This window comes from Otolemur garnettii, unplaced genomic scaffold, assembly GCF_000181295.1.
Source record: "Otolemur garnettii isolate 467f Iridium unplaced genomic scaffold, OtoGar3 scaffold00031, whole genome shotgun sequence".
NCBI lineage: Eukaryota > Metazoa > Chordata > Mammalia > Primates > Galagidae > Otolemur > Otolemur garnettii.
Window position 1 is genome coordinate 7,057,542 of NW_003852426.1, and position 14,068 is coordinate 7,071,609.

At 47.4% G+C, this 14,068-nt stretch overlaps 1 protein-coding gene across 2 annotated transcripts in view; it reads left to right on the plus strand.

The window, feature by feature from the left end:
• The window catches only part of PNPLA1 (patatin like phospholipase domain containing 1), a 42,916-nt gene that overhangs the window by 20,399 nt on the left and 8,449 nt on the right, over positions 1 to 14,068 (plus strand). The window contains exons 1-5 of one of the 2 annotated variants that reach the window (XM_012804727.1): positions 4,431 to 4,583; positions 6,009 to 6,071; positions 6,423 to 6,428; positions 7,150 to 7,383; positions 8,582 to 8,642. In XM_012804727.1, the coding sequence (XP_012660181.1) occupies positions 4,431 to 4,583; positions 6,009 to 6,071; positions 6,423 to 6,428; positions 7,150 to 7,383; positions 8,582 to 8,642 (517 nt within the window). Of the gene's footprint in view, positions 1 to 4,350; positions 4,584 to 6,008; positions 6,075 to 6,422; positions 6,429 to 7,149; positions 7,384 to 8,581; positions 8,643 to 14,068 lie in introns of those variants that run through there. The other variant, XM_003789144.1, reaches the window with a different exon arrangement.

Consider the following 14,068-nt stretch of genomic DNA (forward strand, 5'->3'; position numbering starts at 1 on the left):
AAAAAAAAAAAATATGTGCCTCAGGACAACCCAGTAAGGGAGGTGTTCTTATACCCATTTTACAGATGGCAAAATTGAGGCTAAACGAAGTTATTTAACTGGCTGGTGATGACCCACATAGTATGTAGTGAAACTGGAATTTGAGTCTGACTCTAAAACCTATGCTTTTTCCAAGTAATACATGTGAGCACAAAAAGAGTAAAAGACTCTCTGAGTGGCTGAAACTTGGAAATATGTCTTCAAGTGTCCTTCAAAATTTCCCAGTCCCAGCATCTTATTCACTTAAAACGTGGTGAGTTGGCTCAGTACCTGTGGCTCAAGCAGCTAAGGTGCCAGCCACATACACCTGAGCTGCCGGGTTCGAATCCAGCCCAGGCCGCCAAACAACAATGACAGCTGCAACCAAAAAATAACTGGGCATTGTGGCCTTAGCTACTTGAGAGGCGGAGGCAGGAGAATCACTTGAACCCAAGAGTTAGAGGTTGCTGTGAGCTGTGATGTCACCACACTCTACCCAGGGTAACAGCTTGAGGCTCTCTCTCAAAAAACAAACAAACAAACAAAAACCCTGGTGAGTTGATCACACTAATCAGCATGGTTAACTATTTCTATCTATCTATCTGGGATAACCTTGCCTTCAAGGTTAATTAACTTAAGTAGTTCTTCCCTGGCAGCACCTCCATTATTCTCAGCCTTTTCTTTTCCTTTGTTCACACATTGAACAAGCTCTAAGCACCTGTTAAGCTTTAAGCATTGTGGAAGGCTTGCTGGGTGAAGGGCCAGGGAATAGGCTTCTCTTCCCTGGAGGAATTTCCAGCTTGCAGGGCAAGTTTCTGAGGAGCCTTTGATGGGCAAAGCACAGTGATAGGCCCTTAAGAGGGAGAAGGAAGGCCACAAAGACTTGCTCTTGGAGGGTCTCATTCTCTGAGCAGAAGTACATGCAGTTAGTGTGAGCTGGGGGGTGGGCACAGACAACCTTGAGTTCCTTGACCAAGACACTCTGGGCCTTGCAGTGCTGCTTCTAAATCCTACCTTGCTGTGGTCAGTGTGGGACACAGTCTCAGAGCCTAGCAGCCTGCAGCTTGGAAGGAGGCCTTTAAACTAGAGAAGGTGCTGGAAAGTATGGTGATGCATAAAGAAGTAAGCTAATTTTATCCCTCCTCTCAGCACCCAGCAAGTGCTATGCTTAACATTTGACTTTATATCAACATAGATTTGTTTAACCAGAAGATAGTTATTTCCCTTAGATTGAAAAAGAGAAAGAGTGAAAGGACAGAGAAGAGGAGAGAGACAGACAGAGTCAAAGAGACACAGAGGGAGACAGAGACTTTAAGACAGACCCATACATATACAGAGACCCGAAGAAAAGAAAGAAGATGCAGAGATAAAGGCATCTTTTGGTTTGTGGCTCTAGTGAATAGCAGGAAAGATTTTTTTTTTTTTTTTGGTTCCTAGTATTTATTTAGGAAGAAGTTTTACATACTAGGATAAAGTGGAAGAAGTTAACCTAGAACTTATCACTTCCAATCGCTCGTTCCTGGTCATCTCATGATAGCCATGAGAAAGAGGCCTCTGACAGGAATTAAAGCAGAAAAGAATTTTAAACTGAACACCAGACTGGGAGAAATCAGACAATCTCCTGCCCCCTCCCTCCCTGGCCACATGACCCTGGCTGGCACATCGCTAATTTCCAGATAGTACCATTTTCAGATGTGAGTACATTGGAAATGTCAGTATTCCACTGTCTTGTCCACTGCTTTGTCCGTGTCACCCACCACCACTCCTGCTTGACCGAGCACTGACTGTTGATGAATACTACACTAAAGCAGCACTTAAAACAAGCACTACGCGACTATAAACATGCATTCCTTTGGCCTAGCATTCTCACTTCTAGGAATTTATCCTAAGGAAAATAATTAAGGACATGGGCAAAGAGGTTAGCATAGGATTGTTCACTGCATCATTATTTAGAAAACCAAACAACAACCAAAAGAAACTAAATAGCCAACCCCTACTGGGGACCTGATCGATAATAATGGTATATAACCTTACAATAGCTTTCCATGCTGCTTTTAAAATTAGGCTATAAATGGATATTTATTGAACTGGGAAAACACAATGTATTAGGTGAAAGAAGGAAGTTGTAAATAGTATATATAAATAGTATAACTCTCTGTAATTAAGAATAAAAATAAAATATATAATGAGGAAGACAGACCAAATGTTAGTTTCTGGATGGTGGGATAAGATACCTTCGTTTTAGGTATTTTTTTACATGAAAACATTTTTTTCACAGTGCTCATGTGTGATTTTGTACAATAAGGACAAATTTCCTTGCATCTGTCCAGTAGTGCCTCTTGCTGGGAGTCCAGGAATACTCGGGCAAGCTGGATCACCTGCCCCAGAGGCATTGTGGGAAAGGCCATTGACATTCATGGGCATCAAGCTGCTCATTAAGAATTCCAAAAGCAGTGTGTCCCCACCCTGGTTTGACTCCTTGTCCCAGCTGGTCTTATGGGTGAGACCTCAGTGATTCAACACTTTGGCATCCAAATGCTTTGTGACCTGCTAGTGGGTTAGCCGCTGCCCTCCCTTGAGGGGAAACACCATGTGTACATGTCAGCACCTGATACAGCCAACAGAAACTTCAGGGCCTTCCCGCCTGTCCCTGTAAGAGAGTGACAGAGAAGATGCTGTTTCTCAGGTCTGTCCTACTACATATACTGCGGGTGTGATTCTGAATGCCGTCACTATGGCAACTCAGAACTCAGGCTCACTCAGCCTCTTCAATCCCTGGGGTGAGTCCAACACCCAGGGAAAGAAGGTCAGGTTTGGAGTCAGAAAAAAATCACTGCCTGGCTGTGGGGCCTCACGCAAGACACTTGGCTTTTCTCTGCCTCAGTGTCCATATCTGTAAAATGGTGCTGAAGCTTCTTATCTTGCTTACCTGTGAGACTGGTGTGGAATAATCTGTGAACTGGAAAGCACAAGAGGAATACAGCATCACGAGTTTTGACTTGTCCCCAAATTTCTCTATGTGACTTTGGGTAAATCACTGAACCTCTGTGTGCCTCAGCTGCTCTCTTTGTCCACTGCTTTGTCCCTGTCACCCACTAGGTGCACTGTAAGGTGCCTGTGAGAATTCCAGAATCTCAAAGTTGGAAGGAATCTTAGCCCTGACCACCCATAGAGGAGTCCTTTTGATAAGCTCTCTAATAGGGATACTTGTCCAGCCTCTGCTTGGTCACCGCCCATGGCAGAGAGCTCACGTCTGCACAACTTCCCAGGGAGCCATTGCTATATGGCACTAGCTGTAAGTGCTTCCATGTGGAGTGTTTTTCAATTAAATGTTTGGTTAAAAAATTAGCATTCCTTTATCCACTCCTGGCTTTCCCATAGGGCTTGCACAGGGTAGAAAATTAACAGTGGTCCAGAAAAGCAGATATAGTCTCAGCTCTGGAAGCCATTCAGGCTTAGCATAGTAGAAGGAGCCTAGGTTTGGGAGTTGCACATTCCAGGATAAAATTGCACTTGTCCACTTATTAACTGGTTGACCCTGGGCACCTTATATTACTCCTCTGAGCTTCAGTGTCCTTACCAGTAAAATAAAGATAGAAATACCTACCTCATAGTATTGTGAGAATTACACTTTTTATTAAGCTTACAACCCAGGCTTCCTGGGTGGGATTCTCCCTCAACAGCACAGCTGCCCGCGGAGCACCTGGTGTGTGCGGGCCTTTGTGTGCTCCATATTTTAGGGTCATCGCCTTCTCAGACTTGTGCCAGGTGCTATAAAGGAAAGATGATGTAACTGTTTGAAGACAAAGTTCACCTGGCGATTCACCTGCCTCAAGGCCAACACCCCGTCTCTGCCCATAGACTCAGTGGGGCACTAAGAAAGTGTCCCAGGGCGTCATTTGGTGACTTTCCACTGCATTACCCGCATCAGTGTTTTAATGGGAATCTCATACAGGGCCCCCCAAATGTGGTCTGCAGTAGACTTCCAGGCATGGTGACAGGAAGTTGGGGATTGAAGCTGTTTGGGGGTGTGAAAATGTTCCCTTAGCCACTGATATGAGAGTTTGTCATGTAGGCCTCCCAGACAGTGAGTCAGGACGCCCGGCTCCAGCCCTGCCAATACCTCGCTGTGGGCTCTCTGGAGCCAGTGACTTCATCCCTTGGCGCTGTTTTCCTCATGTGCAAAATGGCAGGCTGAGCCTGGGACCTTCCAGGCTCCAGAATTCTAGATGTCCCCATTTGTTGGATGCAGCATGAGATGGGGAAACTGCTGTAGATGCCCCCCAGCCCCTGGGTGCCACCAACTAACCCTTGTCTCTGCTTCCTCCACAGAAGAGTACCTCAGAGTCCTCAATGTGGGTGTGGCTGAGGTGAAGAAATCCTTCCTTGGGCCCTTGTCTCCGTCCTGCAAAATGGTGCAGATGATGAGGCGGTTTCTGTACCAGGTCCTGCCGGAGGACTCCTACAAGGCCGCTACGGGGAAGCTCCACGTGTGCCTCACCCGCTTGACTGACGGCGAGAGTGTCGTGGTTTCAGAGTACACATCCAAGGAAGAGCTCATTGAGGCAAGGCATTGGTTAAAAAAGGGAGGGAAGGCTGATGGGGTGGATTGGAGGCTGCACCCGCTCTCTCAGGACAGCCCAGGAAGCGCCACCCACCTGCCTCACTTCCCTCGTCCCTCCCTGCCTTCATGCCCCAGCATCTCTCGGTGCAAGGCTCAGCGCTCGGTGAGATGGGCACAGAGAAGCCCAAGGTGAACCAGGTTGGATCACTGACCTCAACATTTCACAACCTGGAGTCCCTGGGGCTCAGCCCCTGATTTTGCATGTGTCCTGCCCTGCCCTCTGTGCTCATCCTGGAACTTCTCCGAAGCCCAGGTGTGACCATGGCTCACTTAGGGCCTCCCAGCCTGGGTTGCAGTGAGTCCTCCCTGAATTACTCCCAGTTTGGGGGAACAGTCAGGGGACGTGGGCCCTTCTGCCCTCTCTCTTCCAGTGGCCCTTGATAAAGGGTTGTATTATCACTAAATCAGTTATTACTCAGAAAAGTACATGGCAACCCAACAGTGCACTGTTCTAAGCTGATTAATATAAATTTAATCTAAAAATTACAATTGCTGGAGAGTGCCATGGGTAAACCCAATTTCCTCTCGGGACAGAGGGGTTAGGCTGTATTGGCCTCCACCCATACTTCCATGCTCCCTCCCTCCTCCAAATACTGGGCCTTTGCCACCTCATCTTCATATCCCCGCATTGGCCTGGCCACAGTCCTGGGGGTGGGAGATGAATGGGCAGTGGGCACGCACACCCCTTCTGCCCACTTCATAGCCCCTGGGTTTATTAGCACCTTGATATTCAGCTCTGCCTCCTCACATCCGCCCACATTCCGACTTCATCTCCCACTACGGCAGCTTTCTCTCCCTGGCTCTTTCCCTTTACCTCCCCCTTTCCACTACATCAGCCATAGTGAACCTCACAGAACCAGGTCTCTGGGCCTTACCACCTGCCACACACTCTGCCTAGTCCCCTGCCTCCCCACTCCCTCCTGCTTCTCCTGCTGGTGAAACTCCAGGCACTGCTGCCCTGCCCTGCCCCAGCCCCCTCAAGGCCATGAAGCCCATGCTTACCTCCATCAAAGCACCTGTGACCCTGCTGTCCTGTCCCTTGCTTGCTCCCCCATTTTGAGCATCACCAAGATCTGGCCTGAGACACACACACACTGATGGCTTTTGAATCCTATGGGAGTCATGAAAATTTGATGTCAAAAGGGACCCTAGAGATAACTAAGGCCATCCTCTCCCTTTAAAGCTCAGATGTCAGGCCCAGACTGACCATGTAGGCCCAACTAGTGAGGGCCAGGCCAGGAATTGAACTCTGGGCTGTTTCTCAGGGTGGTGGCTTCACCATGGGATTACAGAGGTCCAGGCTGCTGGCCAGGTGAGCAGCCTGCCCAGCCGGGCCCCTACCTCTCAGGCCTGTCCTCTCCCACAGGCCCTGTACTGCAGCTGCTTCGTCCCCGTGTACTGTGGCCTCATCCCCCCGACCTACCGTGGCGTGGTAAGTGCTCCCATATGGTGAGCGGTGACCCAGGGTCCCTGTAACCCGCATCTGGGGGAGCTGAGGGTTGTCTCAGAATGCAGGGGGAGCCCCCAGAGTTAGCAAGTTTCTCTCTGGGGCAAATCAAGCCTCCACATGCTTGTCTGATTCCTCCAGACTTGACAGATAGTGTAGAACACTGACCCTGAAGTGCGGAAACCTGGAACCTTGAGTGATGAGGATATGTGGGACCTTCCAGGCCTGTGCCTCACAGACTTTAATGTGCCCATGAATCAGCCGAGGGTCTTATAAAACAATGCAAATTCTGATGCAGTCCATCTAGGAGGGGTTACACCTCTCTCTAACCAGCTGTGGGTTATGCCGGTGCTGCCAGTCAATGGGCCACATGCTGAGTAGTGGTGGTCTAACTCAGGGGTCCTCAAACTTTTAAAACAGGGGGCCAGTTCACTGTCCCTCAGACCATTGGAGGGCTGGACTGCAGGCCCCGGGATGAGTCGGCTGCTAAGCAGGACAGGCAGTGGCAAAACACCCGGCGGGCCAGATAAATGTCCTAGGCGGGCTGCATGTGGCCCATGGGCCGTAGTTTGAGGACATCATGCCCCCTCCACATTTAACATTTATATATAGAGAAAATAAGGTCCAGAGATTAGGATTCATGTAGTAGATGCAGCCCATATTGCCTGTTAGCCAGCTAATTCTCAGGCATCCCCAACAGGCAGAGCCGTGGTATTTGTTGTCCTTCACACATAGGTGAGGGAGTAAAAGCCCCAAGAAGGGACAGGCCTTGAGGGTGGACACATGGTGAGACTGTTGCAGGGCAGCTTGGTCCCCCTCACAGAGGGTCCCCTCCCCCTGGGAGCCCCAGTCTCAGCACCATTAAGATGCTGAGGGGGACTGTGCAGGAGCAGAGGACTGGGCTGGGGGTCCAGAGCCCAGCGTGGACTCACTAAGTGGCCCTGAGCACTCACTCACGCCTCTCACCCACCCAGTCTCAAGGCTGAGCTCAAGGGTCTTTCATTCCTGCTGTCCCTTGAAGCCCTCCCAAGTGGGGATGAGACCTCCGACCCCAGATAAGCATTTCTCACTCCACTCCTCACAGAGATACATCGACGGGGGCTTCACAGGCATGCAGCCCTGCTCCTTCTGGACAGACTCCATCACTATCTCCACCTTCAGTGGGCAGCAGGACATCTGTCCCCGGGACTGTCCCGCCATCTTCCATGACTTCCGCATGTTCAACTTCTCCTTCCAGTTCTCCCTGGAGAACATCGCCAGGATGACCTATGCACTCTTCCCCCCGGACCTGGTGGTGAGAGGCAGGAAGGGCCTAGGAGAACAGAGATTGGGGGAAGGTGACAGATCCAGGGCTGAGGTCAGGGAGCCATATGAGTCCCCTCCCCTCAAATTATCCCTATACCTCCTCCTAGACCCACAGCCTGCTCATGCTGCTAGCTAGCCATGTGACCTTGAACATCCCCCCTAAGCTCTCCCAGCCTCAATTTTCTCCCGTGAAATGAGTTGGTGTCAGAAGCACTGATAGAAATGTTAACTGAACACTTCTATTCCAACAGTCGATGTGCCAAAACAAGGGCCAGCAAACTATAGCCCATGAGCCAAATCTAGCCTATGGCTTGTCTTTGTACAGCCTATGTGCTAAGAATGGATTTTCCATTTTTAAAGATTTGTAAAAAAGAAGAAGAGGAAAAAAAATGCAGTAAGGACTGTATGTGGCCAGCAAAGCACCAATTTCTTTGTATTCAGCCCTTTACAGAAAAGGCTTTATGGGCAATATCTCACATAACCTCCAGCATCTTCTGTGATAGATGCTATTACTGTACCCATATTACAGGTGAAGAAACCGAGGCTGTGAGAGGTTATATCCACAAGGCCCAGATCTGAGCCCAGACTCCAAACCCAGCTCTTCATATGGCCCAAATGCACCTTCTCTGGTTCCGCCATAAACACCTCACCCTCTCCTGCCCAGGGGAGACTGAGGGTGAGCTGAGAATGGTGTAACTCATTCATGTAGCACTCCTGGGACACAAGAGTAGGAACTGCCCCCCCCCCCGCTCTTCTTAGCAGTTAGTGAGGGATGGGACACTGAACAGTATGTTTTGGCAAACCCATCAAATAAAGTTCAGGAGCGATGTGGCTTGGCGCCTGTAGCACAGTAGTTGGGGTGCCAACCATATACACTGAAGGTAGGGGGTTGGAACCCGGCCCAGGCCAGCTAAACAACAATAACAACTGCAACAAAAAATAGCCAGGCATTGTGGCAGGCGCCTGTAGTCCCAGCTGCTTGGGAGGCTGAGGCAAGAGAATCACTTGAGCCCAAGAGTTTGAGGTTGCTATGAGCTGTGATGCTACAGCACTCTGCTGAGGGTGACATAGTAAGACTCTGTCTCAAAAAAAAAAAAAAGTTCAGGAGTGATGAAAGCAGTGGCTCTGGGTGAGGGCTCCACAGGTCTCTCCTTGCTGTGGCCTTATTTCCTGGTGTCCCCCATCAGATCCTGCATGACTACTACTACCGGGGGTATGACGACGCGGTTTCCTACTTGAGGCGGCTGAGTGAGTACCTTGGGGGGCTCCTGGGACAGGAAGGGTCAGAGGGTGGATAAGGACAGGAAATAGAAGGGCTGAGTAGAGCCCTTCTGTCCCCACCCTCAAATCTGTGACTTTAGGGGTGGGGACCTGGTAGCCCATATTGTCAGGGACATGCCACTGGGGCCTGAAATCAGGATGTCCGTGGAAAGGGGCCTTTGGGGTTATCTGAGGGCATGGCATCTAGGGTATTTGTGCACATATATTTGTGAATTTAAAAACTATGTTCAGGAAGTATATAGTTCAAACCTTCCTGGAGAATTTCGTTTTCATGTTATTTTTACTCTCTTCTACTTTAATCTCTTTCCAATAAAACCATACTGTTAATGTAGAACTAGATGTGACTGGTTTATATTTGTGTAAGACTTTGAGTGATATGTCAATCAACAGACTGGACAGAAGAGCCCTTGCCTAATGCTGGCTTGAAAGGTGTCCACACATAGACATCCTCTGCGGGTTACCAGGGAACAAGGAGCAGTTCCAGTGGCAGGTACCATATGTACTAACTCCACGAAGGCTACAGCAAACATCTTCGTTAAAAGAAAGCTTTGCCATATTTAGAATTAATTCTTTAGAACATGTTTTCAGAAAAAGGGATTACTAGATCCTAGCGTGTTTACCCAATGTTATATCTGAAGCTTTCTCCACATTGCCACAAGCCTATCTTTGTGATAGACTTTTTGTCAGTACGTAATATTCCATCACAGTTGTATAGAATGCTTTGCTTGATTATTCCTGTGAGTTTCCAAATGCTCACTATTACAAGTAATGTCAGGGTGACCTTTTTTTTACATATAGATTTAAGAGAATACTTTGGGGGTGAGATTATGGAAATGAATGAGATTTTTCTTCCTAGGATATAGTTACCTTTTTTATTCTTCAAAATTCCTTCTTGAGGCCTGATGTAGTGGCTCTTGCCTGTAATCCTAGCAGTCTGGGAGGCTGAGGTGGGAGGATTCCTTGAGCTCAGAGGTTTAAGACAAGCCTGAGCAAGAGTGAAAAATAGGAAATAGAAAAATTAGCTGGGCATTTTGGTGGGCACCTGTAGCCCCAGCTACTCAGGAGGCTGAGGCAGGAGGATTGTTTGAGCCCAGAAATTGTGGTTGCTGTGAGCATGAGACTCTGTCTCCAAAAAAAAAATTATTCTTCCTTTCTCAAACTCCTTCAAAGGAGTAGGGTGCCAGCCCCATATGCTGGAGGTGGCAGGCTCAAACCCAGCCGTGGCCAGAAATTGCAAAAAAAAAAAAAAAAAGGTTTACTTTGGGTGCCAGCCCCATATACCAGAGGTGGTGGGTTCAAATCTAGCCCCAGCCAAAAAAAAACCAAAAAAACTGCAAAAATGGCTCCGAGCCTGTGGCTCAAGTGGCTAAGGCGCCAGCCACATACACCTAGGGTGGCAGGTTCAAATCCAGCCCAGGCCCACCAAACAACAGTGATGGCGGCAACCAAAAAAAATAGCCAGGTGTTATGGTGGCCGCCTGTGGTCCCAGCTACTTGGAAGGTGGAGGCAGGAGACTCGCTTGAGCCCAGGAGCTGGAGATTGCTGTGAGCTGTGATGCCATGGCACTCTACCCAGGGGGACAGCTTGAGGCTCTGTCACACACACACACAAAAAAAAAAACTGCAAAAAAAAAAAAAGATTCAAACTCCTTTTATCCTTTCTTTTTACTTTCTCCTGGGTTCTTTCACCTAGCAAACAGACTGGAGGGATGAAGAGAGCCGGAGTCGAGTAGCCCTGGGCTGTGAAACCTTAGGAAAGTTGCTTCTGTTTTCTGAGTCTTGGTTTCCTAATATGCAAAAAAGGGGATTTGGGGCGTAGTACTAGCTCCAGACATCTACTACCTGTGTGATCTGGAGCTGGTAATTAATTTCCTGGGGCCTCAGATTCCTCATCTGTAAAAGGAGGTTAAGGGTGGAACCTGCCTCAGAATTTTATAATGAAGGTAAAGGAGGGAAGCCAGATGACGCCCCTAGGAGGATGCTCAGATAAATGGCTGTCAGGATGGGAACAGCCAAGGGCTGGATCCTAGCCTGAATCAGTCCAGCCCAATACTGGATGAAGCTTGATGGTAGCGGTTCAAGAATCCACCCGCAAACCTGAGGCAGTATATGGAGGATGGCTGCTTTTTCCAATGGCTCTGAAACCACTCCAAGTGGGAGCAGATACAACTCACGAGGAAGAAAATGTCTCGGGCTGCCTACCAGCTATTTTTGCTTTCTTTTCCTGCACAGCTTTCTCAGTGCAGGTTTTACCTTCGCCACCCAAATCCTCTTGTATTTGATGGCGCTGGATTTTTCTCCCTGCATCAAGTGTGAACAGGAACTACTGACACATACTGAGAAATTGTGGTGGTGCCCAGAGCCACGCCCGTCCCCACCTGCCAGCAGGCAGCGGAAAGTGGGAGGCGGGCAGCCTCTGCCTGACTGCTTTTTGGATGGGGGTCATCTTTGGCAGGAAGCCACACCCCAAAAGGTGTCACCCTCACCTCCTCAACTCTCATTCTCACATCCTTTTTCTCCTCCCTCTCAGGGGCTCACATTCACCTAATTATTTCTGCTGCCAGGCAAACCGCCCTCTCCATACTTGGCCTCCCCTGGAAGCCGCCTTCTGCCAAAGGGAAGGGCATGGCAAGCTGGCATGCTTGGAAATCCACCTTCCCCACACAGATGTGTGAACGTGGGTGTTGAGTGAGGTTGGCGCTCAGAGCACGCCATGTCTAAACATCCATCCAGCATTCAATACAGGGGTGCCTGGCCAGACCTCCTTCCTTCTCACTCTCTCCTCTGTGAAATCATTGTGATATTCAAGACAGTAAATAATCCATAGCCCCCCAAGTTCCCTCAAGCTTTTTTATGATCCTTCCTGCCTTCCTTCACCACCCCACCCCCCATTCCTAAATCATCCCTAATCTGCTTTCTGTCATTATAGATTAATGCACATTTTCTGGAGTTTTTGTTAAATAGAAACTTACAGTGTGAACTCTTTTTTAATCTGAATTCTTTCACTTTGCATTAGTCTAAGATTCATTCATGTCATTGCATGTATAAATGTTGATTCCTTTTTTCGTCCTATACCTTTGTATGAATATACCATAGATCATTTTTCTTTTCTTTTTTTTTTTTTTTTGCAGTTTTTTGGCTGGGGCTGGGTTTGAACCTGCCATCCCCAGCATGTGGGGCCAGCACCCTACTCCTTTGAGCCACAGGTGCCACCCAATACCATAGACCATTTATCCACTCCCCTGTTGGTGGACATTTAAGTTGTCTCCAGATTTGAGCTATTATGAATAAAGCTGCTCTGAACAAGTATTTGTATGCTGTCATTTCTCTTAAATAAACACCTAGAGGGAATGACTGGATTGTATGGCGTGTGATGTTTAACATACATACATAAGTATTTTAATTGTGCTAAAAACACATACCACAAAATTTACCATTTAATCTTTTTTTTTTTTTTTTTTGCGGTTTTTGGCCAGGGCTGGGTTTGAACCCGCCACCCCAGGCATATGGGGCCTGCACCTTACTCTTTTGAGCCACAGGCACCGCCCATTTTAATCATTTTTAAGTGTGTAGTAGTAGTGTTAACTATATTCATACCGTCGTACAACAGATCTGGAGACCTTTTTCATCTTGCAAAACTGAAACTCTACACCAGTATTTTTCAACACTTTTTATCTCATGGCACACTTGAACCTGTAGTTAAACTTATGTGGCACACTTAAACGACATTGATCAAAAAAGAGAGTTAAAAAAAAAGAATATGCTTAGTGCGCTTGGAGCTTCTTTCAGAAAAGAAATTTAATTAATGATCTTTAAAACTTTTTTTTTTTGAAACAGAGCCTCAAGCTGTCCCCCTGGGTAGAGTGCCGTGGCATCACAGCTCAGCTCACAGAAACCTCCAACTCCTAGGCTTAAGCGAGTCTCCTGCCTCAGCCTCCCAAGTAGCTGGGACCACAGGCGCCCGCCACAATGCCCGGCTATTTTTTGGTTGTAGCCTTCATTGTTGTTTGGCGGGCCCAGGCTGGATTCAAACCAGCCAGCTCAGGTGTATGTGGCTGGCACCTTAGCCACTTGAGCCACAGGCGCCCAGCCGATCTTTAAAACTTTTTGAGGCACACCTAAGCTCCTCTCAAGGCACACTAGTTGAAAATCACTGCTCTAGGCTCGGCGCCTGTGGCTCAAGTGGCTAAGGCACCAGCCACATACACCTAATGTGGCGGGTTTGAATCTAGCCCGGGCCTGCCAAACAACAATGACGGCTGCAACCAAAAAATAGCCGGGTGTTGTGGCGGGCACCTGTGGTCCCAGCTACTTGGGAGGCTGAGGCAGGAGACTCGCTTGAGCCCAGGAGTTGGAGGTTGCTGTGAGCTATGATGCCACAGCACTCTACCCAGGGTGACAGCTTGAGGCTCTGTCTCAAAAAGAGAAAATCACTGCTCTCGACCCATTGGTCAGCAACATTTTCTCCTCCTCCAACCCTGGCAGCCACCATTCTACTTTCTATTTCTATGAATTTGATTACTTTAGATACCTCATATACGGAATGATGTAGTATTTTTTGTGACTAGCTTATTTCACTTAGCATAATGTCCTCAGGGCTCTTCTGTGTTGTAGCATTTCACAAGATTTTCTTCCATTCTAAGGTGAAATAATGTTCCCCCATACGTATAGGTTACAATTTTTTAAATCTATTCATTCATTGAAGGACATCTGAGTTGCTTCCACCTTTTGGCTAAATAATGCTGCAATAAATATGGTTGTGTACATATCTCTTTGAGATCCTAGTTTCACTTCTTTTGAATATATAATCAGACTGTATCTTTGACTTTTTAAGAAACTGCCAAATTGTTTTCCAACAGTGATGATTGTACAATTTTACATTCCCACCAGCAGTGATGAGAGTTCCAGCTCCCCCAGTTCTCACCACCACTTAGTATACTCAGTCTTTTTCATTTTAGCCATTCTAATAGGTGTGTGGTGGTCTCTTTTCAAGGTTTTAGTCTTCATTTCCCTCCGACTAATAATGTTGAGCATCTTTTCATTTGCATATTTGCCATCCATATGTCTTCTTTGGTGAAGCATCTGTTCTGTTCTTTTACCCATGCCCCACCCCCCGACCTTTAATCAGCTTTGTTATTTAGAATAGTTCTAGATTTATGAAAAACTGTGAAAGCAATTCAGGTCAGGGCATTACCACATACTCCACACTCAGTTTTCCCTATTACTAAAGTCTCTATTAGTAATTAGTAATTAGTTCCCTATTACTAAACATTTAACCTTTGTTAAATGTTATAGTAGGGTAAAAACATAACATGGTACATAGCATGGGACATTTGTTGCAACTAGTGAACCAATATTGATATGTTATTATTATTATTATTTTTTTTTTTTTT